The 27,000-nt window shown below is 46.9% G+C and overlaps 1 protein-coding gene across 3 annotated transcripts in view; it reads right to left on the bottom strand.

The window, feature by feature from the left end:
• Window positions 1-14,425: 14,425 nt before the first annotated feature.
• Window positions 14,426-27,000, bottom strand: part of LOC106603552 (nuclear receptor-interacting protein 1) — a 68,487-nt gene continuing 55,912 nt past the window's right edge. For 2 of the 3 annotated variants that reach the window (XM_014197393.2, XM_014197394.2), the window contains one exon: window positions 14,426-21,099. In XM_014197393.2, coding sequence (XP_014052868.1) covers window positions 16,889-20,734 — 3,846 coding nt within the window. In that variant the 5' untranslated portion in view covers window positions 20,735-21,099 and the 3' untranslated portion in view covers window positions 14,426-16,888. Of the gene's footprint in view, window positions 21,100-24,495; window positions 24,638-27,000 lie in introns of those variants that run through there. The other variant, XM_014197396.2, reaches the window with a different exon arrangement.

Below are 27,000 nucleotides of genomic sequence, written 5' to 3'. Positions count from 1 at the left end.
TGCTCATCTTGATTTTTAATTATCTTTCAAAACGAACATACAAAATAACAAAAACACGAACGATCAACAAAAACAGTCTGGTAAGGCACAAGGCGAAACACAGAACAATCACCCACCAATCACACATACAAACACACCCTAATATATGGAACTCTCAATCAAAGGCAGATAGACAACACCTGCCTTCAACTGAGAGTCCCAACCCCAATCAACCAAACATAGAAACACACAACCTAGACTAACCATAGAATACTAAACATAAACCAAAACCCGGAATTACTAAATCAAACACCCTTTACACAAAACACACCACCCCGAACCACATAAAACAAATACCCCCTGCCACGCCCTGACCAAACTACAAAACAATTAACCTTATATACTGGCCAGGACGTGACAGTTAGTCTCGAGGTATTGCTCGCCTGAGGTAGAGTACCTCCTGATAAGCTGTCGACCACACTATCTACCAAGAGAGTTTTCATCTATATTTCTCGTAGCCGTCTATTTACCACCACAAACCGACACTGGCACTAAGACCGCACTCAACCAACTGTATAAGGCCATAAGCAAACAAGAAAATGCTCATCCAGAAGCGGTGCTCCTAGTGGCCGGGGACTTTAATGAAGTCAAACTTAAATCCGTTTTTCTTAATTTATACCAGCATGTCACATGTGCAACCAGAGGAAAAAAACCTCTAGACCACCTTTACACCACACACAGAGATGCATACAAAGCTCTCCATTGCCCTCCATTTGGAATATCTGGCCATAATTCCATCCTCTTGATTCCTGCTTACAAGCAAAAACTAAAGCAGGAAGTACCAGTGACTCGCTCAAATATGGAAGTGGTCAGATGATGCGGATGCTACGCTACAGGACTGTTTTGCTCATCAGACTGGAATATGTTCCAGGATTCATCCAATGGCTTTGAGGAATACACCACCTCAGTCACAGGCTTCATCAATAAGTGCATTGACAACGTTGTCTCCACAGTGACCGTACGTACACATCCAAACCAGAAGCCATGGATTACAGCAACCGAGCTAAAGGCTAGAGCTGCCGCCTTTAAGGAGTGGGACACTCATCCGGACGCTTATTAGAAATCTCGCTATGCCCTCAGATGATTCATCAAACAGGCAAAGCGTCAATACAGGACTAAGATTGAATTCTACTACACCGGCTCTGATGCTCGTCGGATGTGGCAGGGCTTGAAAACTATTAGGGATTACAAAGGGAAACCCAGCCGCGAGCTGCCCAGTGATGCAAGTCTACCAGACGAGCGAAATGCCTTTTACCTTCGCTTCGAGGCAAGCAACACTGAAGCATGCATGAGAGCGCCAGCTGTTCCGGATGACTGTGTGAACACGCTCTCTGTAGCTGATGTGAGCTAGACCTTTAATTAAACAGGTCAACATTCACAAGGCCGCTGGCAAGTGTCTTCACTGACATTTTCAACCTCTCCCTGACCCAGTCTGGAATACCTACATGTCTCAAGCAGACCACCATAGTCCCTGTGCCCAAGAAAGCGAAGGTAACCTGCCTAAATGATTACCACCCTGTAGCCATGAAGTGCTTTGAAAGGATGGTCATGGATCACTTCAACATCATCATCCCGGAAATCCTAGACCCACTCCAATTCGCATACCGCCCCAACAGATCCACAGCTGACACAATCTAAATCACACTCCACACTGCCCTTTCCCACCTGGAGAAAAATAACACCAATGTGAGAATGCTGTTCATTGACTACAGCTCAGTGTTCAACACCATAGTGCCCACAAAGCTTATCACTAAGCTAAGGACCCTAGGACTAAACACCTCCCTCTGCAACTGGATCCTGGACTTCCTGACGGGCTGCCCTCAGGTGGTAAGGGTAGGCAACAACACATCTGCCATGCTGATTCTCAATACGAGGGCCCCTCAGGGGTGTGTGCTTAGTCCTCTCATGTACTCCCTGTTCACCCATGACTCCGTGGCCAAGCACGACTCCAACACCATCATTAAGTTTGCAGACGACACAACAGTGGTAGGCCTGATCACCAACAACAATGCGACAGCATATAGGGAGGAGGTCAGAGACCTGGCATTGTGGTGCCAGGACAACAACTTCTCCCTCAACGTGAGCAAGACAAAGGAGATGATCATAGACTACAGGAAATGAGGTCCGAACACGCCCACATTCACATCGATGGGGCTGTAGTGGAGTGGGTGGAGAGTTTCAAGTTCCTTTGTGTCCACATCACCAACAAACTATCATGGTCTAAGCACACCAAGAAAGTCATGAAGAGGGCACGACAACGCCTTGTCCCCATCAGGAGACTGAAATTATTTGGCATGGGTCCCCAGATCTTCAAAACGTTCTACAGCTGCACCATCAAGAGCATCCTGACCGGTTGCATCACCGCCTGGTATGGCAACTGCTCGGGATCTGACCGAAAGGCGCTACAGAGAATAGTGCGTACAGCCCAGTACATCACTGGTGCCAAGCTTCCTGCCATCCAGGTCCTACAGTGGCAAGAAAAATAATGTGAACCCTTTGGAATTACTAGGATTTCTGCATAAATTGGTCATAAAATGTGATCTGATCTTCGTCTTCGTCACAACAGTTGACAAACACAGTGTGCTTAAACTAATAACACACCAATTATTGTTTTTTTGAATACATAATTTAAACATTTACAGTGTGTTGGAAAAAATATGTGAACCCCTAGGCTCATGACTTTTCCCAAATCTAATTGGAGTCAGGAGTCAGCTAATCTGGAGTCCAATCAATGAGATGAGATTGGAGATGTTGGTTAGAGCTGCCCTGCCCTATAAAAAACACTCACAAAATGTGAGTTCGCTATTCACAAGAAGCATTGCCTGATGTGACCCATGCCTCGAACAAAAGAGATCTCAGAAGATCAACAATTAAGAATTGTTGACTTGCATAAAGCTGGAAATGGTTTCAAAAGTATCTCTAAAAGCCTTGATGTTCATCAGTCCATGGTAAGACAAATTGTCTATAAATGGAGAAAGTTCAGCACTGTTGCTACTCTCCCTAGGAGTGGCCGTCCTGCAAAGATAACTGCAAGAGCACACTACAGAATGTTCAATGAGGTTAATAAGAATCCTAGAGTGTCAGCTAAAGACTTACAGAAATCTCTGGAACATGCTAACATCTCTGTTGACGAGTCTACGATGCGTAAAACACTAAACAAGAATGGGGTTCATGGGAGGACACCACGGAATAAGCCACTGTTGTCCAAAAAAACATTGCTGCACGTCTGAAGTTCACAAAAGAGCACCTGGATGTTCCACAGCGCTACTGGCAGAATATTCTGCGGACAAATTAAACTAAAGTTGAGTTGTTTGGAAGGAACACACAACACTATGTGTGAAGAAAAAAAAGGCACAGCACACCAACATCAAAATCTCATCCCAACTATAAAGTATGGTGGAGGGAGCATCATGGTTTGGGGCTGCTTTGCTAAGCCTCAGAGCCTGGACAGCTTGCTATCATCGATGGAAAAATGAAGTTTATCAAGACATTTTGCAGGAGAATGTAAGGCTATCTGTCCGCCAATTGAAGCTCAACAGAAGTTGGGTGATGCAACAGGACAGCGACCCAAAACACAGAGGTAAATCAACAACAGAATGGCCTCAACAGAAGAAAATACCCCTTCTGGAGTGGCCCAGTCAGAGTTCTGACATTAACCCAATTTAAAATGCTGTGGCATGACCTCGAGAGCAGTTCACGCCAGACACCCCAAGAATATTGTTGAACTGAAACAGTTTTGTAAAGATGAATGGTCCAAAATATCATCCTGACCGTTGTGCAGGTCTGATCCGCAACTACAGAAAACGTTTGGTTGAGTTTATTGCTGCCAAAGGAGGGTCAACCAGTTATTAAATACAAGGGCTCACATACTTTTTCCACCCTACACTGTGAATGTTTACACGGTGTGTTCAATAAAGACATGAAAACATATAATTGTTTGTGTTATTAGTTTAAGCTGACTATGTTTGTCTATTGTTGTGACTTAGATGAAGATCAGATCAAATTTCATGACCAGTTTATGCAGAAATCCAAGTAATTCCAAAGGGTTCACATACTTTTTCTTGCCACTGTATATACTAGGGGGTGTCAGAGGAAGCCCCCAAAAAGTGTCAAAGACCCAGACACCCAAGTCATAGACTGTTCTCTCTGCTACCGCATAGCAAGGGGTACCGGAGTGCCAAGGCTGGGTCAAAAAGGCTCCTTAACAGCTTTTACCCCCATGCCATAAGACAGCTGAATAATTAATCAAATGGCCACCTGGACGACTTGAATTGACCCCCCCCCCCCCCCCCCTGTTATTACACTGCTGCTACTCGCTGTTTATTATATATGCATAGTCACTCGTACATGTACAAATTACCTTGACTAACCTGTACCCCTGCACATTAATTTGGTACTGATACCCCCTGTATACAGCCTCATTATTGTAATTTTATTGTTACTTTTTTTAAATGTCTTTTTATTTTGCTTTAGTTTATTTAGTAAATATTTTCTTAACTCTATTTTCTTAAAACGGTATTGTTGGTTAAGGGCTTGTAAGTAAGCATTTCACGGTAAGGTCTACTTCTGCGCATGTGACAAATAAAATGTGATTTGATTTGAATCACGTATATCAGTGTGTTCTCCTATCCTCCAATGTCCCACACAGTTGTCTCTGACTGCACATCTTTACAGTTCAACAATAACCTATAAATATGCGAGCTATGTATGGTGGAGATGAATCAAAATCCCCTCTGAATACCAGATGCAGTAAATAAAGTTGAGGCTCTGTCCCTCCCCTCAACCCCAACAACAGAGTTACATTTGACATGTTTCCCCTAAATGGCCCTTGGACTCCACCTGCACAAAATTCACATCTCAATCTGGTCTCAGCAAGACCGGCTGACACTGAACCGCCCTTTCTCATTCGACTAGGGTGTTTGAGAAATGTTTATTTGTGAAGTTCATGAGCCCATAGATCGGCACAGTGTTGTCATATGTGGTTGAACTACACAGCCAGTTACAAGAAAACCGTTTCCTTGAAAATGCTTAGAGAATGCTTTGAGAATTGAAAGGGGAGGTTAAATAGGTCAAAAGTGTTTCATTAGAATAATGGGGACACATAGCCACAATCAAGCACTGTGCAGTTTCCGTTCTGGACAATTTTGAACTTTACAATTTGGTTAGGATAATTGTGGATTACCTAGCATAAACAATCTGTAGATGTTATTGAGTGCTTTTTCTAGGAATATACTCACCCCGGAGAGCATAAATAGCAGTAAAGGGTTTGGTTGAGGAAATAATTCGATTTGAGTACTTTCCTGTGATGAAGACATTAGCAGACAGGAGAGTGACACCACTAGCTCTCCCCATCCAGTTTGTAAAACATTTACCCTTGTGCTTGTCTGACACTGCAGATGTCAGACATACTATTTCAATGTCAGCCAAGATCCCTGAAACGGACAGGCAGGCAGGCTGCTGCACTGAGGCTCTGACTGCTCTTAGGGATCGTTCATATTTCACTCACTCAGTTTACATGTATTCACTTGACCATCAATATGCAGGCTATACAAAATGTGTTATTTTTAACCTCATCAATAATGAACAAATGTTAACTCTGTGTGTCTTTGAGACTGGTTTCATTGACACAGTAAACCGACTGTCTTAGTAAACAGAGTATTTATCCAGTAGTACTAATAGACCATTAGATGTTCAGTCTGCTCCACTATCACAATAATCACGGAACTCATCTTAAAGCTCCACTCCACACATCAAGATAATTACTCATTTATGACATTAAGTAATTACCCAAACGTTTATGCGCCCCCACAGAGAGGCCTGGGGAGCAGAGAAGGTCAAAGGGTCAAAAGGCTATCAGGTGTGATTAAAAGAAAGAACTGAAATCATGCTGCCAGTTGTCATATTTACAGAGGCCCTTTGAAAAACGGGGTCATAAAGTGGAGGGGGGGCCGGCTCACAGCTGCAGGGCAACACATGATCCTCGGCTGCCGAGAAACAGAGGGCTGTCAGGCCGAGGGGAGGTTCAGAGGTCATGACCTTTGGCGTTTAAGGCTCCAGACTTCACAAGAGGTACATCTTCAAAAGCCAAGGCCCCATTGGGGAAACTGGTTAGCGCAGCAAAATGAACAGGATTTTCCTCGCCCAGTTGTTTGATTCTACTTTTTGTATTATTATTTATGTTGGTTCACTTCAAGTTTTACTTTCCAACTACATCCATTCATTGAAGTATTAAAACCATATAATTTAAAAGATATCAAATTAAATACTTTCTATTTATTATACAAGAGACAAAATTCACAAATGGCAGAGTAATGTCTTAAGCGTAAAACTAATAATTACTCAATAATACTGGGAATGGGCCTTCTGGGAATGCTATAAAGTCCGGAAGTTTGCTGTCAGAAGTATTACATTGTAAATGTACTTTTAATCCGCCTGTCTGCATATTTCAAGACATGACATTTGGGGGTGTAGTGACATACCCGATGGGTTGGACAATTCTCTTATCAATCATCTTGAAAAAAAAGTATACTAAAAACATGGAAACCAATCAATCCGCCATCATTAACACAATGGAAAAATCAAAAGATTTATTATTTAAATATTGAAAGTGTGTGGGCTATGGAGATAAACAAAATGGTGCAGTTTCAGGCCATGTTGCGGAAAGTGATGTGGACGCTGGAGATGGGGAGTGTGTGCTAGTGGGTCTGGGCAGCTGTGACATAGTTGATGTTCGTATGATGTTGTCGTTTGTGTGTGTATGTTTTGTATTGTTTATAAAAGAGAAAACGTTAAACGTTTTATTTTAAGGTTTCTTATGCTTACTCTTTTTTATACTTATTTAATTCTAATTGTAAACTTCTCATCAGGAGGAGCACCTGACACCCTTGGTCTAAATGATGTCACATGACACGTAAAATGTTAATTGTTGTGTGTGTACATAACATGGGAGGTCAAACCATATGCTCAAAGTTCAAACACTAGTAGAGCTGCAAAGCTAACAGTAATTTACCAAAGTTACAGGAATCTTCTGTAATTTTGGTAATAAAACAGGTAATCTATGGCCGGGGTTCCCAAACCTTTTGGCTTCGTGACCCACCCTTATAGTGGGGTAACCCACCATAAGGGTTGAGCGATGAAAAAACAGAGCTCTGTTACCCGACCCGAGCCCAACGGGCCAGACACTATACATCGGGTTAGGGCCGGGTAGGGCCTGTTTAAAAAAATAAAAAAGAACTAGTGTAGGGCTCGGGTATCACTAAATTGATCAATAACATTTTGAAGCTGAGCCAGTTGCTTGTGCTCTGCTGCACAGTACAGTCATATCTGACTAAGATCACAACATGGTGTCAGAAGAGCTTCATCCTCATCAAATATAAAACAGGAGAGATTATCTCACAGAAAATAATGTTCCTTGAGTTTTATCGGAGATGAGTGAAGAAAAGTAGCTGACAGCTAACTGCTCTCTCCCTGTCTCTTCATTGAGCAGAGCAGCTCAAGCGGAGCTGTTTCTATGGATACTCACAGAATCAGAGATGCCATGAGCAGAGCACATGCACAGCGAGCTGCACCCAGGGGCGAGTGACAGACAGAGAGCAGCTAATGGATTTACTAACAGAGGAAAATATTTCGGGCAATGCCGAGCCTTAAATTTGGCAGACGCAATCGGGCCTGGGTAGGGTAGGACCTGAACGTTGCCGGCATGGGTGGGGCTCAGGCTTAAAATGAATGCCTGTGTAGGGCTCTAAAAAAACATACACAATATATTTTTTTTTAATCTTTGCAGCGTAGCGAAAATGTTGCCGTTTCAAAGCTAATCTCCTGCAATTCCACATGTCCTGCCATGAAGCTGAATGAACATTTTGCAGTTTTAAAGCCAATTTCCTGAAATTCTATAAATGTTGCCATGGATCTGAGAGAAGTTTTTTAAACTAATTTCCCATAACTCTATGCATTTTGGCATGGCTAATGCTGTGTTCTTATGCTCAGACATGATAACAAAATCAATGGGGGCCTGATAGTCTAGCTTTTACTTTGTTGCTTGTAAATTCCCAAAGATTATATGCTATTATTGAAAAATATAGTGCATTCAGAAAGTATTTAGACCTCTTGACTTTTTCCACATTTTGTTACGTTGCAGCCTTATTCTAAAATGCATTAAATCATTTTTCCCCCTCATCAATCTACACACAATACCTCATAATGACAAAGCAAAAATGGGGTTTTATCAATTTTAGCAAGTTTATAAAAAACAAAAAATGGAAAGATCACATTTACATAAGTATTCCAGACCCTTTACTTTGTTGAAGCACCTTTGGCAGCGATTACAGCCTTGAGTCTTACATTTTAGTCATTTAGCAGACACTCTTATCCAGAGCGACTTACAGTAGTGAATGCATACATTTCATACTTTTTTTCCCGTACTGGTCCCCCGTGGGAATCGAACCCACAACTCTGGCGTCGCAAACACCATGCTCTACCAACTAAGCCACACAGGTCTTCTTGGGTATGACGCTTCAAGCTTGGCCCACATGTATTTGGGGAGTTTCTCCCATTCTTCTCTGCAGATCCTCTCAAGCTCTGTCAGGTTGGATGGGGAGCGTTGCTGCACAGCTATTTTCAGGTCTCTCCAGCGATTGGGTTCAAGTCTGGGCTCTGGCTGGGCCACTCAAGGACATTCAGAGACTTGTCCCGAAGCCACTCCTGCGTTGTCTGTGTGCTTAGGGTTGTTGTCCTGTTGGAAGGTGAACCTTCGCCCCAGTGTGAGGTCCTGAGCGCTCTGGAGCAGGTTTTCATCAAGGATTTCTCTGTACTTTGCTCCGTTCATCTATGCCTCGATCCTGACTAGTCTCCCAGTCCTTGCCGCCAAAAAACATCCCCACAGCATGATGCTGCCACCATCATGCTTCACCGTCGGGATGGTGCCAGGTTTCCTCCAGACGTAACGCTTGGCATTCAGGCCAAAGAGTTCAATCTTGGTTTCATCAGACCAGAGAATCTTGTTTCTCATGGTCTGAGAGTCTTCAGGTGCCTTTTGGCAAACTCCAAGCGGGCTGTCATGTGCCTTTTACTGAGGAATGGCTTCCGTCTGGCCACTCTACCATAAAGGCCTGATTGGTGAAGTGCTGCAGAGATGGTTGTCCTTCTGGAAGGTTCTCCCATCTCCACAGAGGAACTCTAGAGCTCTGTCAAAGAGACCATCGGGTTCTTGGTCAACTCCCTGACCAAAGCCATTTCCCCCGATTGCTCAGTTTGGCCGGGTGGCCAGCTCTAGGAAGAGTCTTGGTGGTTCCAAACTTCTTCCATTTAAGAATGATGGAGGCCACTGTGTTCTTTGGAACCTTCAACGCTGCAGACATTTTTTGGTACCCTTCCCCAGATCTGTGCCTCGACACAATCCTGTCTCAGAGCTCTACGGACAATTCCTTCAACCTCATGGCTTGATTTTTGCTCTGACATGCACTGTCAACTGTAGGACCTTATATAGACAGGTGTGTGCTTTTCCAAATCATGTCCAATCAATTGAATTTACCACAGGTGGACTCCAATCAAGTTGTAGAAACATCTCAAGGATGATAGATGGAAACAAGATGCACCTGAGCTCCATTTCGAGTCTCATAGCAAAGGGTCTGAATACTTATGTAAATAAGGTATTTCTGTATTTTATTTTTAATACATTTGCAAAAATTCCTAAAAACCCGTTTTCGCTTTGTCATTATGAGGTATTATGTGTAGATTGCTGAGGATTTTTTAAAATCCATTTTAGCATAAGACTGTAATGTAACAAAATGTGGAAAAAAGTGAAGGGGTCTGAATACTTTCCAAAGGCAAGTATAGGTTTATTATCTTTTCTACTGTCACGTCCTGACCAGCAGATGGAGCTGTTGTTGTAGTTTTGGGGTCAGGACGTGGCAGTCTTGTGTGTGTGATTGTTCTGTGTTGGTCTTGTGACTCCTGATCAGGAACAGCTGGGGATCGTTGTTCCTGATTGGGAGTCATATATGTAGGAGTATGTTTGTCACTTGGTTTTGTGGGTAGTTGTTTTTGCACTGCGTGTTGTGTGCCTGCAAAACTGTTCCTGTCTTATATATTGTTTGAATTATTAAGTGGATGCTCTACTCCTTTATTTTAATTAAAGATGAGTATTCACATACCTGCTGCGCCTTGGTCCATTTTTACAGAAGACAGCCGTTACAGAACTACCCACCACCAAAGGACCAAGCAGCGGAGAAGAGGACAGAGGCAAGTGAGGGAGGAATGTTGGAGGCAGCCCCAAGAATTTTTTAGGGGGGGCACAAGGGCTATTTGGCGGGGCGAGATTACAGCCCCAGGCCAGCTCCCCGTACCCTTGTAGGGCAGACTGGACAGGTCCCGTGCTTTGGGGTTGGGGCTGTGGTGAGGCCTGGGATTTTCAGGCCGGTAGGCAAGGTACCAGCGCCCCGCATGTGCCAGGGCGAAGTAGGCATCGAGCCGGAAGGGGTGATGCCAACCCTGCGCTCAAGACCGCCAGTGCGCCCTTTCGGTCCGGTGTTTCCCGCCAGACGCACTAGCATGGAGGTGCGTGTCTCCAGGCTGGCACGTCCTATACCAGCCCCACGCATCAGGAGTCTAGTGTGTCAACCCAGCATCGCCAGTCAACAGTCACCAGAGCTGCCCGCCAGTCAACAGTCGTCAGAGCTGCCCGCCAGTCAACAGTCGTCAGAGCTGCCCGCCAGTCAACAGTCGTCAGAGCTGCCCGCCAGTCAACAGTCATCGTCAGAGCTGCCCGCCAGTCAACAGTCATCGTCAGAGCTGCCCGCCAGTCAACAGTCATCGTCAGAGCTGCCCGCCAGTCAACAGTCATCGTCAGAGCTGCCCGCCAGTCAACAGTCGTCAGAGCTGCCCGCCAGTCAACAGTCGTCAGAGCTGCCCGCCAGTCAACAGTCGCCAGAGAGGTCAGACTGCGCTGAACTGCCGGAGTGGTCAGACTGCGCTGAACTGCCGGAGTGGCCAGACTGCGCTGAACTGCCGGAGTGGCCGGACTGCGCTGAACTGCCGGAGTGGTCGGACTGCGCTGAACTGCCGGAGTGGTCGGACTGCGCTGAACTGCCGGAGTGGCCGGACTGCCCTGAACTGCCGGAGTGGCCGGACTGCCCTGTTCTGCCAGAGTGGCCGGACTGCCCTGTTCTGCCAGAGTGGCCGGACTGCCCTGTTCTGCCAGAGTGGCCGGACTGCCCTGTTCTGCCAGAGTGGCCGGACTGCCCTGTTCTGCCAGAGTGGCCGGACTGCCCTGTTCTGCCAGAGTGGCCGGACTGCCCTGTTCTGCCAGAGTGGCCGGACTGCCCTGTTCTGCCAGAGTGGCCGGACTGCCCGGTTCTGCCAGAGGTGCCCGCCTGCCCTGATCTGCCAGGGTGCCCGGCCTGTCAGGATCAGCCCGAGTGGTCCTCCTGCCCTCCGGTCCAGCCCGAGTGGTCCTCCTGCCCTCCGGTCCAGCCCGAGTGGTCCTCCTGCCCTCCGGTCCAGCCCGAGTGGTCCGCATGCCCTCCGGCCCAGCCCGAGTGGCCCGCATGCCTTCCGGCCCAGCCCGAGTGGCCCGCATGCCTTCCGGCCCAGCCCGAGTGGTCCTCCTGCTCCCCGGCCCAGCCCGAGGGGCCCTCCTGTCCTCCGGCCCGGCTCGAGGGGTCCGTCTGCCTGGCGCAGCTATCGGCTCCACCGAAGTGGGCGACGCCGAGGGTGGAGCAGGGTCCACGTCCTGCACCGGAGCCACCTCCAGGATAGGTGGGTTGGGGAGGGAGGGTGTAGCACAGTGCCGTCGTTGACGGCAGCCACCCTCCCTTCCCTCCCTTATTGTTTAGGGGTTATTGTTTATGGGTTTTGTTGGGGATTTTGTTTGTTGGTGTTTTTTCGTTGTTAGGTGCATTCCGGGGTCTGCACCTTGAGGGGGGGTACTGTCACGTCCTGACCAGCAGATGGAGCTGTTGTTGTAGTTTTGGGGTCAGGACGTGGCAGTCTTGTGTGTGTGATTGTTCTGTGTTGGTCTTGTGACTCCTGATCAGGAACAGCTGGGGATCGTTGTTCCTGATTGGGAGTCATATATGTAGGAGTATGTTTGTCACTTGGTTTTGTGGGTAGTTGTTTTTGCACTGCGTGTTGTGTGCCTGCAAAACGGTTCCTGTCTTATATATTGTTTGAATTATTAAGTGGATGCTCTACTCCTTTATTTTAATTAAAGATGAGTATTCACATACCTGCTGCGCCTTGGTCCATTTTTACAGAAGACAGCCGTTACATCTACTTACTTACTATTTGACTTTAGAAGTTTACGTTTACACTGAAAGTGTTTTTCTATCCCAAAATGTATATACAAAATAAATATCAATGTCATCCTGCGGCCAAATGAACACAAATGGATCCCGACCCACAGTTTGGGAACCACTGATCTATGGTAACTTTGGTCATTTATACTTGAATACTTAAAAAAACGTATTCATATAGTATACATTTTTTATATCCGTGTAAATATTGTCCATGAGTTTCTAGTGGATAGACCATACGGTTCAAGAGAAAATCACCTAATTAATGAAAAAAAGCATCTAATCAACAATTACATTATTTTCAGTTAACTCTGCAACTCTTCAACTATTGAATTCGTTTTTTACAACTACCAGCAGTTTGTCCCCAAAACATTTACAGCATAGACATACGGACATAGTAAAATAAATAAAAGTGTGTAAAAAAAAAGAGCATATTTCATGCTGAAACCCTCATATTAAAGACAAGTGGTATTCACTAAGTTGATGGTTTATGTTTAGGATAATGTTTTACAGTTTTGTCATTCAAATTTTTGTTTTAATCATCTTATTTGATTATTTGATATATTTCACGTGATAAGGTCACACAGAGGGCGAGAGATAATAACAGACACCTGTGATCATCTGAAGTACCCAAAGGGGACACTAGACGTCTTGTGATAGATTAACATAAAATCTTTGAAAGTTACCAAAATTTTGCTAGTTTACTGGTAGACTTCGAAAGTTTCCAGTAACATACAACCCTAAACACTAGCATGAGCGGGGTGACTGAACATCTATGGGGAGATTCATCAGAACAATCACTATGACAACCAAAGACACATGTTGGCCCTGCATGGTCCCCATGTGAGTAAACAAAACCATTTGATAAATCAAAATAATACAAAAAATAAAAACAACAGTTTTAATGAGCATCATCCCAATAAAAAAGTGTTTGTTTGAAAACATTTGTGAACTTTTGTACAGATGAAGTACCCTCTTGTAGTGGGAAGCTGTGCAGATCCTTGACAAAGTTTAGAATTTCATGTGAACAATGCTCTGGACCGAGTTTTGACCAAATATACACTACTGAAACAACCAATGCCTGGAACTTGTTTTTGAGGCTTCTGACTAGCCTATGAGAAATGCCAAGTTGTTTGACTCAATTTGAATCACTGGTGACCTGCTGTGCTGCATGCATCCTTCTGGCCCCATGTCGAGGTCAGGGAATAAAAGGGTGAAGCACAGACAAACAACTGATTGTCAAGTTTTACACCTTGACCTCGGTTTAAACTTGTGCCTCCTTTATGCTCACTGCTGTTTTGGCAGTGGGATGAAATTGAGGGGTTATTGGCCATTCAGGGCTTGATAAGGATCTTGGGAAGTAGAAGTTCACCCAGGGGAAAGGCTACTGAAAGTTTAAAGAGAGTGCAGCCAGTCATGGGAGGATTATATAAAGGGAAAGCTAGTCAGGCTAGGACTGCTGATGAACCGAGCAGGATTTCAAAAGTGCACTGTCTGCAGACGGACAAAACCCCGACTGTTCACCCACTGGACTTCAACATTCAGAAAGTTTGGGTTGAACTTCCTTTCACCTTTAAAAAGCCCCTCTCCTCTTTCTCTTCCTCTCTAAGTACAGGGTGTTTTCTGTCCCTGAGCAGAGCTGTTGCTTCATGAAAGGGATCATCAGGATGTCTGAAAACAGGACTTCAGGTGTTTTATGGCGATAATATAATGTGATCTATTTTAGTCTGAGGGAGAGATGTGATGTGGATTCAGCTTCAAAGGGTATACCATGGTGCATGCATCCAGGGCACATCTACTGACCTCCACTCCTGTCCTCCTTCCTTTTAATGCCTTTCCTGCCTTTGTTAAGATCTGGCAGAGAAGTGACCAACAGAGAACTCAGAGTCAAAGTTATAGATGACGTCCTCAGGGCTTAGAATGCACCATGTATGAGGAAGCTGAACAGCAACTGACTCACACTGACAATATGTGTACGGGAATATAGACCAATTTAAGGAATAAACAACGAAATCAATCATATCAAATACCGTAGTAATATAATACGTTATTATAGTTAGGTAAGGTGAATATCATAAATGAAACAGGAACATAACTCAGTCAAGAATTTTAGTACTTTATTTTGGAGATATCAGTGCAAATGAACACCCAAAAAAATGCAAACATAAAAAATGAAATAATGTTTCAGGTTGTCACATGGAAAAATGAAACACTTTCGTTTTGCTACAAATGTATGTTTCAGATGCACAATGCCAGTAGGTCTATGATTGTACTTCATACCTCCGCTCTGTCATCAACCAGTAACAGAAAATAAAATCACAAAAATATTCAATGCACGTTTATTTTCACACGTTTTCTCCACTTTCTCAACAGTCTGTGGTTATTTAGGGACTGTTCATGTTCTAAATGACCGTCTCTCTCTCTGTGATAAAAATACCTATTTTAAGACTTGACATTTTACCCCATCACCAGTAGGGATACACAGGTAGTTCCCATGCGTCTGCATGCAACAGGCAGCAGTGAGGAGAGTCAGACACTATTACACAACACAGCGCAGGATAGATTATCATTTTACCACATAGAGACACATGCAAAGAACAAACCAACCAAAAAATGGGCATAGCATCCTCTGTCATTTGTATGTATGTACACTATTACGCATAGAATTCATATTTACATTTTTCCGGGCATTAAAAACTAGGGTAATATATTTTTCTTCACCAATACAAAATAGTTATCTTTCATAATGAAAGTACTATTTACACAAATATATTTAACCATTGTGAAAATCTATTAATAATAGAAGAAACGTACTGAATATGTACTTCATATGTATATGTATTAAAAAAGATCACATGTAAGACTAAATGGATGACAGCAGTGTGGGAAACTGAAACCAGAAACTGATCAAATACAGTACAATCCAAATAACGAGCTAGAGATCAGATAAGCCCTCAAGACACCAACAATGTCTCAATGATTATTGGGTGACAGGTTCACGTCATATCCAGCTGCTTTAAAATGTACCTGTGGTTTCCTCTTTATTTCCATGCAATTCTTTTGACATTTTAATATGAGCTAAGAAACCGCCAAGAAAGTAAAAGGTGTCTATAAAGCACGAGAATCAAGAAACACAAGATAAGCTTTACAAACTGTCAAATTCTCAATGGATAACAACACTGACATTTTTTCATTACATGCCATAAACATATTATTTTTAAGGACACCAACAGCTCAACTTTGACAGTGCAAACTCAGGGGTACAATATCAAATTAGACTGCATTTTTTAAATTTCAGAATATGCATTTATATTTCAAAACCATTCATTTTGAACTCATTTGGAACTAATAGTTATGCAGATGCTGCAGTATTTTAACTGTTGCCCAGAACCTGTATACAACACAGGAGGTTGGTGGCACCTTAATTGGGGAGGACGGGCACGTGGTAATGGCTGGAGAGGAATATGTGGAAAGGCATCAACAACATCAAACACATGGTTTCCATGTGTTTGATCCCATTCCTTTTGCGCCTTTCCAGCCATTACTATGAGCCGTCTTCCCCTTAGCAGCCTCCACTGGTATACAACTACTACTGCCACCCACAACTCACTGTCCCACAGGTAGGCTCGTCAAAGGTTTTTAAATAACCTCTACTACTACTATTCGGTAATAGCTGTATTACCAGTTGTATTACCATCTATTAAGACGTCACCCCGCATCTGCACTGTCAAAACGTAGCCCCAACAAGTTCATTACATATCAAAGCAAAATGCAATGCGTTGTGACCACATGAGCCCTGTCTGTCAGTCGACATAGTCGACTCACTGATGATCATAGAATGAAATCAGTCTTGAGGAGACGGTGCAGGAGCAACCAATACAGAGCCCTCTAACAGAACTGAACTGTAGGTACCTTTAGTAGATTTGATTATGAACATTGTTCACAGGATGTTCCTTTAAACATGTCTCTATCGTGTATGTTTTAATGTACTGCTGTGCTTGCCCTGGTATGACTATATTTAGGGTTTGATCAAAAATGTATGCTCTCTGTCGATCTGAAAACTTCCTGTTGGGAAAATAAATAAAGATGCAGTGATTTTTGGAGTCATCAATAATAAAGGTAGCTGGAAATGTTCTTGATCAATGTTTTACAGGTGCCAACAAAGAGGACACCGAATAGTGATATGTGTGCAATACAGACACAAATCATTGGAGTAAAACCAGACAACTTCTTTGAAAGGTGCTTTCTTCATTCATTTAAGAATGTGAAATACATACTGTATGGAAATCACCAGTGGGCATGTTCAAATTTGACAATTACCTAATTTTGGTGCAAGTGATTTGACAATCTGTTGAAGTAGAGCTATATCGTACCACCCATTCCGTAAACCGAGCCATCGATAATTATGATACAGTAATGAAAAGAATGCCTTGAATTCATTTGCTCGGTTCTTTTCATTCAAAATCCTCACTCTTGCATTCCTTGTTGTTATTTCTTCTCATCTAACTACAAATGAATTTGGCAATTTTTTATGTTTTAGTTAATGAAAGTCATTAAAACTACCATTTGTCAGATGAGTCGCTCAGCCTGTCGTTTTTGTGGCTGTGCTTGTCGTTATTGTAGGGAGGGGACAGGGAGGAGTGCTGGGTGGTGGCAGAGCTCAGTTTGTGTTCATAGGCATCATGGCCATCATTACCTGGCTCCTCCTTCACCTTCACTCCCCCTGGCCCTGACCCCTGGGTCCCCTCCGCCTGGTCCCTCCCCTCCCTCCTCAGCTGAGCGCTACCCTTTTGCAGCATGTAGTACAGGATGGGGTTGGAGCGGGTGAGCCGGGGGGAGTCTGGGCTCAAGTCACAGCCCTCCTCCGCCTGGTCTCGACCTGCCCACTGCACCGGGCTCTCCGGCTCCCGTTTCACCGGGGTGGGGTACCGTTTGGGCGAGTCCTGACGGGGTGGGGGGGCTGTGTGTCGCCCCCAGGGGGAGCGTTGACTGATGTCCCCTGTCTGGGGGGTGGGCAGGGGTCTGAGGTGGCTGGGTGGCCCTGAGTTGAGGGAGCTATGGGGGTGGTGCCAGGGCAGGGTAGGCAGGTTGAGGAGGTCGTGTTGATTGTAGCCTGACTGATTGAGGTTGAGGACGCTCCCGTTGGCTTTACCGTTGGTCTGCAGCACAGAGGGGACAGAGGGGCTAGGGACTCCCCGGGGCTGGGACAGCTCCTTCAGACAATTGTCAGACAGGAGCAGTTGTTTGAGCACGTTGAAGCCCCGGCTCTCCCTAGGGAGAAGAGCTTCACTGCTGAGGCTCCTGGCTGGGGCCTCCTCCTCATTAGGGCTCCTGAGGCCCCTGTGGTAATCAGGCTCCTCCTGTATCTGGCTATGGACCAGGCTGCTGTGGCTGCTTCCAATGTCCACCACGGCCCTCTGAGGGCTGCCATTGTTCAGGCTCATAGCCAGCTCTGAGCAGAGCCGTCTCTTTTTAGGGCTGGGCCCCTGGTGGTGGTAGTCTCTCTGCTCCTCCTTCACAGGGACAGGGCTGGGCCGGCGATCTGTGTGTGGCTGTGTAGGGCTGGTGTAGTAGGTAGCGCTCTGCTGTTTTAGGAGCTGGCTGAGGAGGCCATATTTAGCAATGACCTCTGTGGGCCGGGGCTCTTTTTTTAGGTCCTGCTGGGGTTCAGAGAGCGGGCTGTGCCTGTCGTCATACCCTCCTCCCCCTCCTCCCCGTCTCTTTCTGCTCGTCACATCCTGACACACTGTAGAGGACAACAGGCCTAGGACCTCTTCCCCCGGTTCAGTTTTAACCTTGAATTCTGCTGCCGAGGGCCCCTTGGATCTGTCACAGATGACAGTGCCAGGGGGCTTCTCATAGCAGCTCCCCGCTGCCGTCTCCACACTGCACCTCCCACCAGACCTGTCTCTGTCTCTGTGGGTGGCTGAGGCCACGGAGGAGGCAGAGGAGGAGCTCGCTCCCAGCAGGAGCTGCAGTACTGTGCGACGCTCCAAAAGGTTCTCGATCTGGGACGAGGTGGGTGACACCTCCCCCCGGCGACCGAACGACGGTGTGCCGCTGCCCGAGGGCCTCTCTGAGAGGGGGGTAGTTGTTGTGTTCCTCTGGATGGGGGCATTGAGCCTCTCCAGCAGAGCCAGAGGCCTGCCACCACCCACCTCCAGCTCCCGTCTGGGTACTTTGCTGGGAACCATGGGTGGGGAGGGCGAGGCAGTGCCGCACTGGGCCAGGTTCTGTAACAGTTTACTGGCGCTGAACGCCGGCTCATCTGCAGCTTTCTCAGCAGGGAAGGGTTTAGACTTACATAGATCCAGAGGGCTGGACTGGACATGGGGAGAGGGGTAGGGGGATGGGGTGCTGCTGGGGTCTCGGCTGAGAGAGTACAATGGAAGGCCTGATCTGTCCAGAGGGCTCTGTGTCCTTACTTCCTCCCAGGGGGCCAGTGATTTAAGTGGGCCCCGTGACAGACTGGACAGGGTTGCATCATGCTGCAAATCTGGATTAACCACAATTTTGTTTACCTTGTCGTTATTCTTGCGCTCCAGAAGGAGCTGCATGAGAGTGACCCTGGGGTGGGACTTAAGGTCTGGGCTCATTTCAATCTCCTTCTTAACCTGGGGGACCTTCGGACCGGAGGGATCTGGCTTCCACTTGTTTAGTAGGGACTCAGTGAGTTTGTCTAAGGAGGAGGAAGAGGAGGAAGAGAAAGCAGTGGAGGAAGAGGAGAGAACGGTAGAGGAGGAAGAGAAAGCAGTGGAGGAAGAGAAGACAGTAGGGGCAGAGGAGAAGATAGCAGAAGAAGAGCTGGAGGAGAAAGCAGTAGAAGAGGAAGAGTAGGAAGCAGAGGTGGAGGGGGAGGTGGCTTTAGGCCTGGTCTCTGGGGCTCTGGTGCTGGCCCTGCTCCTCATAGAGAGGTCAATGGGAGAACAGCTGGAGTAGGAGCTCTCTGCGTCGCTGCAGCTCTCCTCTCTCTTGGCCAGGCTCTTCTCCTGGACGGAGCACTCGCTGTCGGAGGTGACTGAGGAGCCGCGGCTAGGGGGCAGGACCCCACAGTCGTCCTCCAGGTGCCCGTTCTTAGTCAGCTGCTTCTGGTTGTTGTGGTTGTTGAGGAGCAGCAGGAGCAGGCTGCTGCAGGTCTGGGGGGGCCTGGCGGGGCGCGAGTCAAAGCCACGTTTCTCAGTAGTGGGGGTTTGGGGTTGGGTCTGGGTGTCGGTGTGGGGGGTGAGGGGCAGAGGAAGAGGGGTGGGGCAGGGTGAACTGTGGGCTGGCAGCAGGGAGGAGGGGCTCCGCTGCCTTGAGCTGGAGTTTAGTGCCAGTCGGGGGAGTGTTGTTGTCGCTGTCCTGTTTTGGGCAGTTAAGGAGCTTAGCGCGTCTGGGGCAACGGTGGTGGTGCTGGTGCTGGTGGGCGGAGCCTCTCCCACACTGGGCGGCCTCTTGTCCTGGGTCTGCTGCGTTGCCATGGCGGCCAGTCTCTCGCTGGCCGAGTGGCCCGAGTGCTGGACCTTGAGTGCATGCTCCCTAGTGTACTGCTGCAGGTGGGCCTCACTGGACAGCAGCAGGGCCAACTGACTGCAGGCCACACTGGGCTTGGGCGAGGGGGCGGGGCTGGAGCGGATCTTTACCAGGTTGGCCACAGCCTTGAGCCGTTCTGCACAGGACTGAGCATCAGTGGAAGCAGCAGCAGCGGTAGGGGTAGAAGGAGGGGTGCTGCTCTGTACCGAGCAGGGGGACTCAGAGGGCCTGTCCTGGCTGTGGCCGTGTCCTTGCCGGCTGTAAGGCGTGCTACTGTGGTTCTGCATCTTGCTCTTCCTCATCAGGCCCTTGAGGCGGCTGGAGGCCATGCCGTAGCAGGGGAGCCGCTCCTTGTCTGGAGCAGGAGGGGGCTCGGTGGGCGGGGAGCGCTCGCTGGGGGGTTTGGTGGACTGCTGCGACATGGCTACATTCTGCAGTCTGGAGCTGAAGGACTGGAGCAGGGAGGCCAGCAGGGTGCTCTCCCCAGCGTGAGGAGAGCCCTCCAAGGCCCCATTTTGCAGGCCTCCTCCACCCCCCTGGCTGGGCAGCTCCACAGGGGGGGAGCTCAGCCTCTGGGCTCCAGGCTCATTCCAGGCCCCTGAGCGGAGCAGCCGGGCCTTCTTCAGGTTCTGGGAGACCCCATGGTGCAGGGCAGGGCCGTTCCCGGCCTTCTGAACAGTGACGATGGCGGGGCCGTGGCTGGGCAGCTGGAAGGGCCGGGCCATCTTGTTGACCTGCTCCACCTGGTTGCCGTGCCCTCGGGCAGCCTCTGATCTCCGGGTTGCCGTGGCCCCAGGCCCAGACGCCACGGGATGCATCAGTAAACCTTCCAGATAAGTTAGAACAGCTGAATCCGTGTGTGTCTCAGGGCCAGGCTCCTCCCCATGAGTCATGTTCAATACTAGGATCCCCTGGTATGGTTCAGCACTGCTACTGGGAATAACAAGGTCCACTAGGTCATCAGGTACTGTACTTTCAGATATTGATAAGAGGTAAGTATGCACATGGGCAGGTTCTAGTCTTTACAGATACTGGAATCCATGGGCTCAATGTAAAGTCATCCCTTATCCACAGTGGAAAAAGCCACTAATACACAGAAACTGTGGCCATGACGGGAGCCATTTGGGGGCTCTCATCCGGCCCTCGCTGCCATTCCTGTGTGCCTGTGAACACCGGATGCTCCCAGAATGCCCGGTATAGGCTTATTCAGTGAGCGGCGAGGAGTGAGGAGTCAGCGAGATTGATCTCAGACGGGGATCTATGGGAGCAGAGACAGAGAGAGAGAGAGAGAGAGAGAGAGAGAGAGAGAGAGAGAGAGAGAGAGAGAGAGAGAGAGAGGAGAAACAGCATGAGAAGCAGGGATTTGCAGCACGGCAGCACTACATCACATTAATTTCAACACCTTGTCCACCATCCGTGTTACTTAGCAACATTTCAGTTTGACTGCACACATTTCTTTTTTCTTTCAACCGAACCGACAACGACAAATGTAGATTAGGGTCTGAATTTATTCAAATGGGAAATTCAAGCCCACCACCTCGAAAACATTCAGGTCTACAAGCCGTAAACCCCTCGTGGCGATGTCTCTGCGCTGTCGTTCAAGAGTGAAGGGCCTGTGAGAGTTGTGCATCATTTCTTATGCAGTTTGTCATTTCAGTGGATTATCCCCCTCCCTCCCTACTACCACTCCTCCTGCACTTGAGCATCTCACACTATCATGTCTCCGTTCTCACACAGCACCTGGGTACTCAGTGCCCCCCCCCCCCACACACACACACAGAGGGTATAATGACTGAATGCTCTCCCACCTGGGTACAGTCCTGGCTGCCCTGGTGCCTATAGAGAGCTCTGGCATTATCACCACCTGCCCAGCTAGATCCCTCTCCTGCCCCAGTTGATCCCTGTCTGGACAATATATAGACCCCGCACTTCCATTCTTAGTGTCAGTGACATTTAAAAAAAAGCCCTGAAGGTATTCTAAAAACCAGAACTGCATTGACTTGACATGAGCCTGGTTATTATGTACAACGGCAGCACATGTTCCCTCAGTACTGACATTGGCCTCCACAGAGAAGAGACAGAATATGGCTCGGTTGATCTGCCAAATGTGTGTGTGTCTGTGTGTATGTGTGTGTGTGGATCCGGTGCACCTGTCACATTGTGGCTGTGCCATGGTCAGGAGGGCAAGACACTGACACTCAGGCAACTGACCGCCGTTGCCGGTTGCCATGACAGTGGCCCTGAGAGACCAGCGGTATGAACCCTGTCATGCTGGTCTCTGTGGTTACGGGACACGTCCCATAGTCAGGGCTCAGCCCATAAAGGTTAATTAATACAGAGATTTTCCAACGCCACCTCACCTCAGCTGCCTGATTGACCCCCAAAGTCTCTCCCTGAAGCGGCCTGCCTGTTCCACCTTTGGCGTGAGTGGACCTACAGGGCCAACGCGACAGGACAGCCCTTCATTATGATGACTGGAGGTCAGTGATGATGCAGCAACGAATGGACAGATAGGATTTAGCCTTATCCCTTAATTATGGAGGTCAGTGATGATGCAGACCAACATTGGTACAGGACAGTATAGCCCATTATGATGACTGGAGGTCAGTAATGATGCAGTCAGTCTAACCTATATAATAATATGTGGAATGAAGCAGCCAGGGCTGACAACCACAATACAGTAGGCTGTCTATAATCTGAGTGAAATCCATCTTCTGGGATGGTCCCACAGGTTGGCACGACCGTAAAGGCCACCAAAGTGGCACCTTTAATGGCACCTTAAAAATGAGCAAGGATTAGTTGTGGGATTACAGTTGATCAGATAGCTGAACTGAGAGCCTGCGATGAAATACTGGGATGGAACAGGAAAAGGAATAAGAAGTGTGTCATTTCAAGTTGTCTGAGTCAAAGCCTTCTTGATGAGCCATCCCACCCCCAGCCCGTAACTCAAGGTTTAGAAGGACCACATCTGGCCAAGATAAGAAATGACTTAATTGAGGTTGGCCCATCAGTGTCGAATACAGTTCAAGGCCAGATTTAAGCTGACCCAAATCTGACAACAACAACAAAAGCCAACCTAGTCACCTCAGCCTGGACTGGAGCGACGGACAAGCTGACGTCTGCTGTCCTGCTAATCTTAGATGGCAGGATTAGGGCTATTTTCCCGCCGTGCTGGCCGACCCAAGGGCTTAACTCAATTAAAAAGGAACGTAGTGTTTGGAAGGGGCAGTAAACACGTAAACAAATGTTTACCATCAATATTGTTTAGTCACTTAGCTAGTGACCTGTGTGTGTCATAACATTGGGTTCAAGAACGAGACCATGGAAAAAATGTCCACAAATGTGGAAGTACCTGAAAATCGGGGGCCAGCACAGAAATAAAAAAATTAAAAAAAATGTATGAAATGTATGCATTCACTACTGTAAGTCGCTCTGGATAAGAGCATCTGCTAAAAATGACTAAAATGTAAAAAAAATTAAAAAATTATTGAACTGGAATTTACTCAAAACAGAACCTAGTCTCTGCTGGTGACTGTATTTTAGGCTTGACTCTGACCTTAGCTTTAAACCATCAAAATATTTTAATCAACTATAAAGATGTAATATAGGGTTATAAGGCCCATAAAGTGGAAAGTATAAAAAATGTAAATCTAAGTGTAGGTAGTGGCCCTGTCCTGTTTGTGGATAGGCAGGGTTAGCTGGGACTTTATGAAGGACAGGGCCCTTGACAGCAGCCATGACAGAGCTGAGGTCAAAAAGCCCTGGAATTTCAGTGGCAGCAGCAAGAGAAAGCGTGTGCTCTAGGGGTGGGCAGTAAACTGTAAAAAACGATATACCGGTATTCATTCACGGACTGGTTTGGATTTTTACTTTACTTTCTATAACGGTGTTTTAATGTTTGATTTGTTACATTAAATAATTCAGTAAAGACTGGAAAACATTATGGCAATCATCCGTTTTTATCGTTAGTAAGATACTGCTAACAGCTTAGAACTGCTAGCTAACTTCACTGAGGTATAATAAGAACTAGAGACTGTGTCCAAGATGTTTGACCATTGTTTTCAACGTAATTTACTCACGTTCGCATATGCTGATTCATGGACGTGTATATTCGGGTTGCATCCGGTTTACAGGGCCCAACTTCACATGCACACTACCATCCAAAAACATGCCAGACATTGGATGAATATATCATTTTAATATCTTCGGCTGTGAGTGATGGAAAACAAATCGGCTTCAGCGACAATTATTTTAATAATTCAGTAGATGTTTTGTGCACGAAGGTGATGACTAAAGTGTGTTATTAGGAATGGTCTAATCTGGCTTCTGTATGTGGCCGTCTATGGAAATTGTCTTTCTGGGGAGGGCGTCAGTTAAAACTGCAGTAACGAGGCAAGACTGTAGGAGCAGTCGAAACCGTGCTTCTATACAGCAGCCCTGGCTCCTTGACTAACTTGCTAGTGCCAGTCAAAAACTTCGGTAGGGCAACCTTGCCAAATAGAGAAGAACTGCAATTGAAGTCAAAAATGCACAGTCAAAGAGGACAATAATTATTCTGTCGAGGAAACATTTTTTGACGAAATATAGGCACACTAAGACAAAAGAAAAGTGTGACAGAAAATAACTTCTGGACATCAGGACTGCGATTACTCACCACGGACTGGCAGAATCCTTTTTTTCCTTTATTGAGTCTGACGAGCCTGACGCAAACGATATACTGCTTTCTCGGGAACAGGCCCAGATCCCCGTGACTTGCGTGAAGAGGAGGAGGAGAAAAAGGTGCCGGAGGGTGGGCTGCCTTCTGAGAATTCGTAGGCGATCGAATAAACCCCCACTTCCTTCTATTCTGCTAGCAAACGTGCAATCTTTGGAGAATAAAATTGATGACCTACGCGCATGATTAAACTACGAACGTGACATTCAAAACTGTAATATCTTATGCTTCACGGAGTTGTGACTATCAGCATACAGCTGGCTGGTTATACGCTGTACCGGCAGGATAGAACAGCGGCGTCTGGTAAGACAAGGGGCAGCGGACTATGTATTTTTGTAAATAACAGCTGGTGCACGATATCTAAGGAAGTCTAGAGCTATTGTATCTCATGATAAGCTGTAAACCACACTATCTACCTAGAGAGTTTTCATCTATATTTTTCATAGCTGTTTACATACCACAACAGTCAGAGGCTGGCACTAAGACAGCATTGAATGAGCTGTATTCCGCCATAAGAAAACAAGAAAACGCTTACCCAGAGGCGGCGGTCCTAGTAGCCGGGGACTTTAATGCAGGGAAACTTAAATCCGTTTTACCAAATTTCTATCAGCATGTTAAATGTGCAACCAGAGGGAAAAACAACTCTGGACCACCTTTACTTCACACACAGAGACGCATACAAAGCTCACCCTTGCCCTCCATTTGGCAAATCTGACCATAATTCTGACCATAATTCCTCTTGATTCCTGCTTACAAGCAAAAATTTAAGCAGAAAGCACCAAAGACTCAATGAAAAAGTGGTCAGATGAAGATGCTAAGCTACAGGACTGTTTTGCTAGCACAGACTGGAACATGTTCCGGGATTCCTCCGATGGCATTGAGGAGTATATCGGTCATTGGCTTCATCAATAAGTGCATCGATGACTTCGTTCCCACAGTGACCGTACGTATATACCCCAACCAGAAGCCATGGATTACAGGCAGCATCCGCACTGAGCTAAAGGGTAGAGCTTCCGCTTTCAACGAGCGGGACTCTAACCAGGAAACTTATAAGAAATCCCGCTATGCCCTCCGACGAACCATCAAACAAGCAAAGTGTCAATACAGGACTAAGATCGAATCGTACTACACCGGCTCTGACGTTCGTCGGATGTGGCAGGGCTTACAAACCATTACAGACTACAAAGGGAGGCACAGCTGCAAGCTGCCCAGTAACACGACCCTACCAGACGAGCTAAACTACTTCTATGCTCACTTCGAGGAAAATAACACTGAAACATGCATGAGAGCACCAGCTGTTCCGGAAAACTGCTCTCCGCAGCCGATGCGAGTAAGACCTTTAAACAGGTCAACATTCACAAGGCCGCAGGGCCAGACGGATTACCAGGACGTGTACTGCGAGCATGCGCTGACCAACTGGCAAGTCTTTTCACTGACATTTTCAACCTCTCCATGTCCGAGTCTGTAATACCAACATCTTATAAGCAGACTACCATAGTGCCTGTGCCTACGAACACTAAGGTAACCTGCCTAAATGACTACCGACCCATAGCACTCACGTCTGTAGCCATGAAGTGCTTTGAAAGGCTGGTCATAGCTCACATCAACATCAACATCATTATCCCAGAAACTCTAGACCCACTCCAATTTGCATACCGCCCAAACAGATCCACAGATGATGCAATCTCTACTGCACTCCACACTGCGCTTTCCCACCTGGACAAAAGGAACACTTATCTGAGAATGCTATTCATTGACTATAGCTCAGCGTTCAACACCAGAGCTAAGGACCCTGGGACTAAACCCCTCTCTCCGCAACTGCATCCTGGACTTCATGACAGGTCGCCCCAGGTGGTAAGGGTAGGTAACAACACATCTGCCACGCTGATCCTCAACACAGGGGCCCTTCAGTGGTGCGTGCTCAGTCCCCTCCTGTTCTCCCTGTTCACTCATGACTGCACGGCCAGGCATAACTCCAACACCATCATTAAGTTTGCCGATGACACAACAGTGGTAGGCCTGATCACCGACAACGATGAGACAGCCTATAGGGAGGAGGTCAGAGACCTGACCGTGTGGTGCAAGGACAACAACCTCTCCCTCAACGTGACCAAGACAAAGGAGATGATTGTGGACTACAGGAAAAGGAGGACCGAGCACGCCCCCATTCTCATCGACGGGGCTGTAGTGGAGCAGGTTGAGAGCTTCAAGTTCCTTGGCGTCCACATCATCAACAAACTAACATGGTCCAAGCACACCAAGACAGTTGTGAAGAGGGCACGACAAAACCTATTCCCCCTTAGGAGACTGAAAATATTTGGCATGGGTCCTCAGATCTTCTATAGGTTTTACAGCTGCACCATCGAGAGCATCCTGGTGGCTTGCATCACTGCCTGGTATGGCAAGTGCTCGGCCTCTGACTGCAAGGCACTACAGATGGCAGTG

The sequence above is a fragment of the Salmo salar genome, chromosome ssa04 (genome assembly GCF_905237065.1).
Source record: "Salmo salar chromosome ssa04, Ssal_v3.1, whole genome shotgun sequence".
Taxonomy (NCBI): domain Eukaryota; kingdom Metazoa; phylum Chordata; class Actinopteri; order Salmoniformes; family Salmonidae; genus Salmo; species Salmo salar.
The sequence above is the reverse complement of the archived record's forward strand: the minus strand, read 5'-3'. Positions and strand labels throughout refer to the sequence as shown.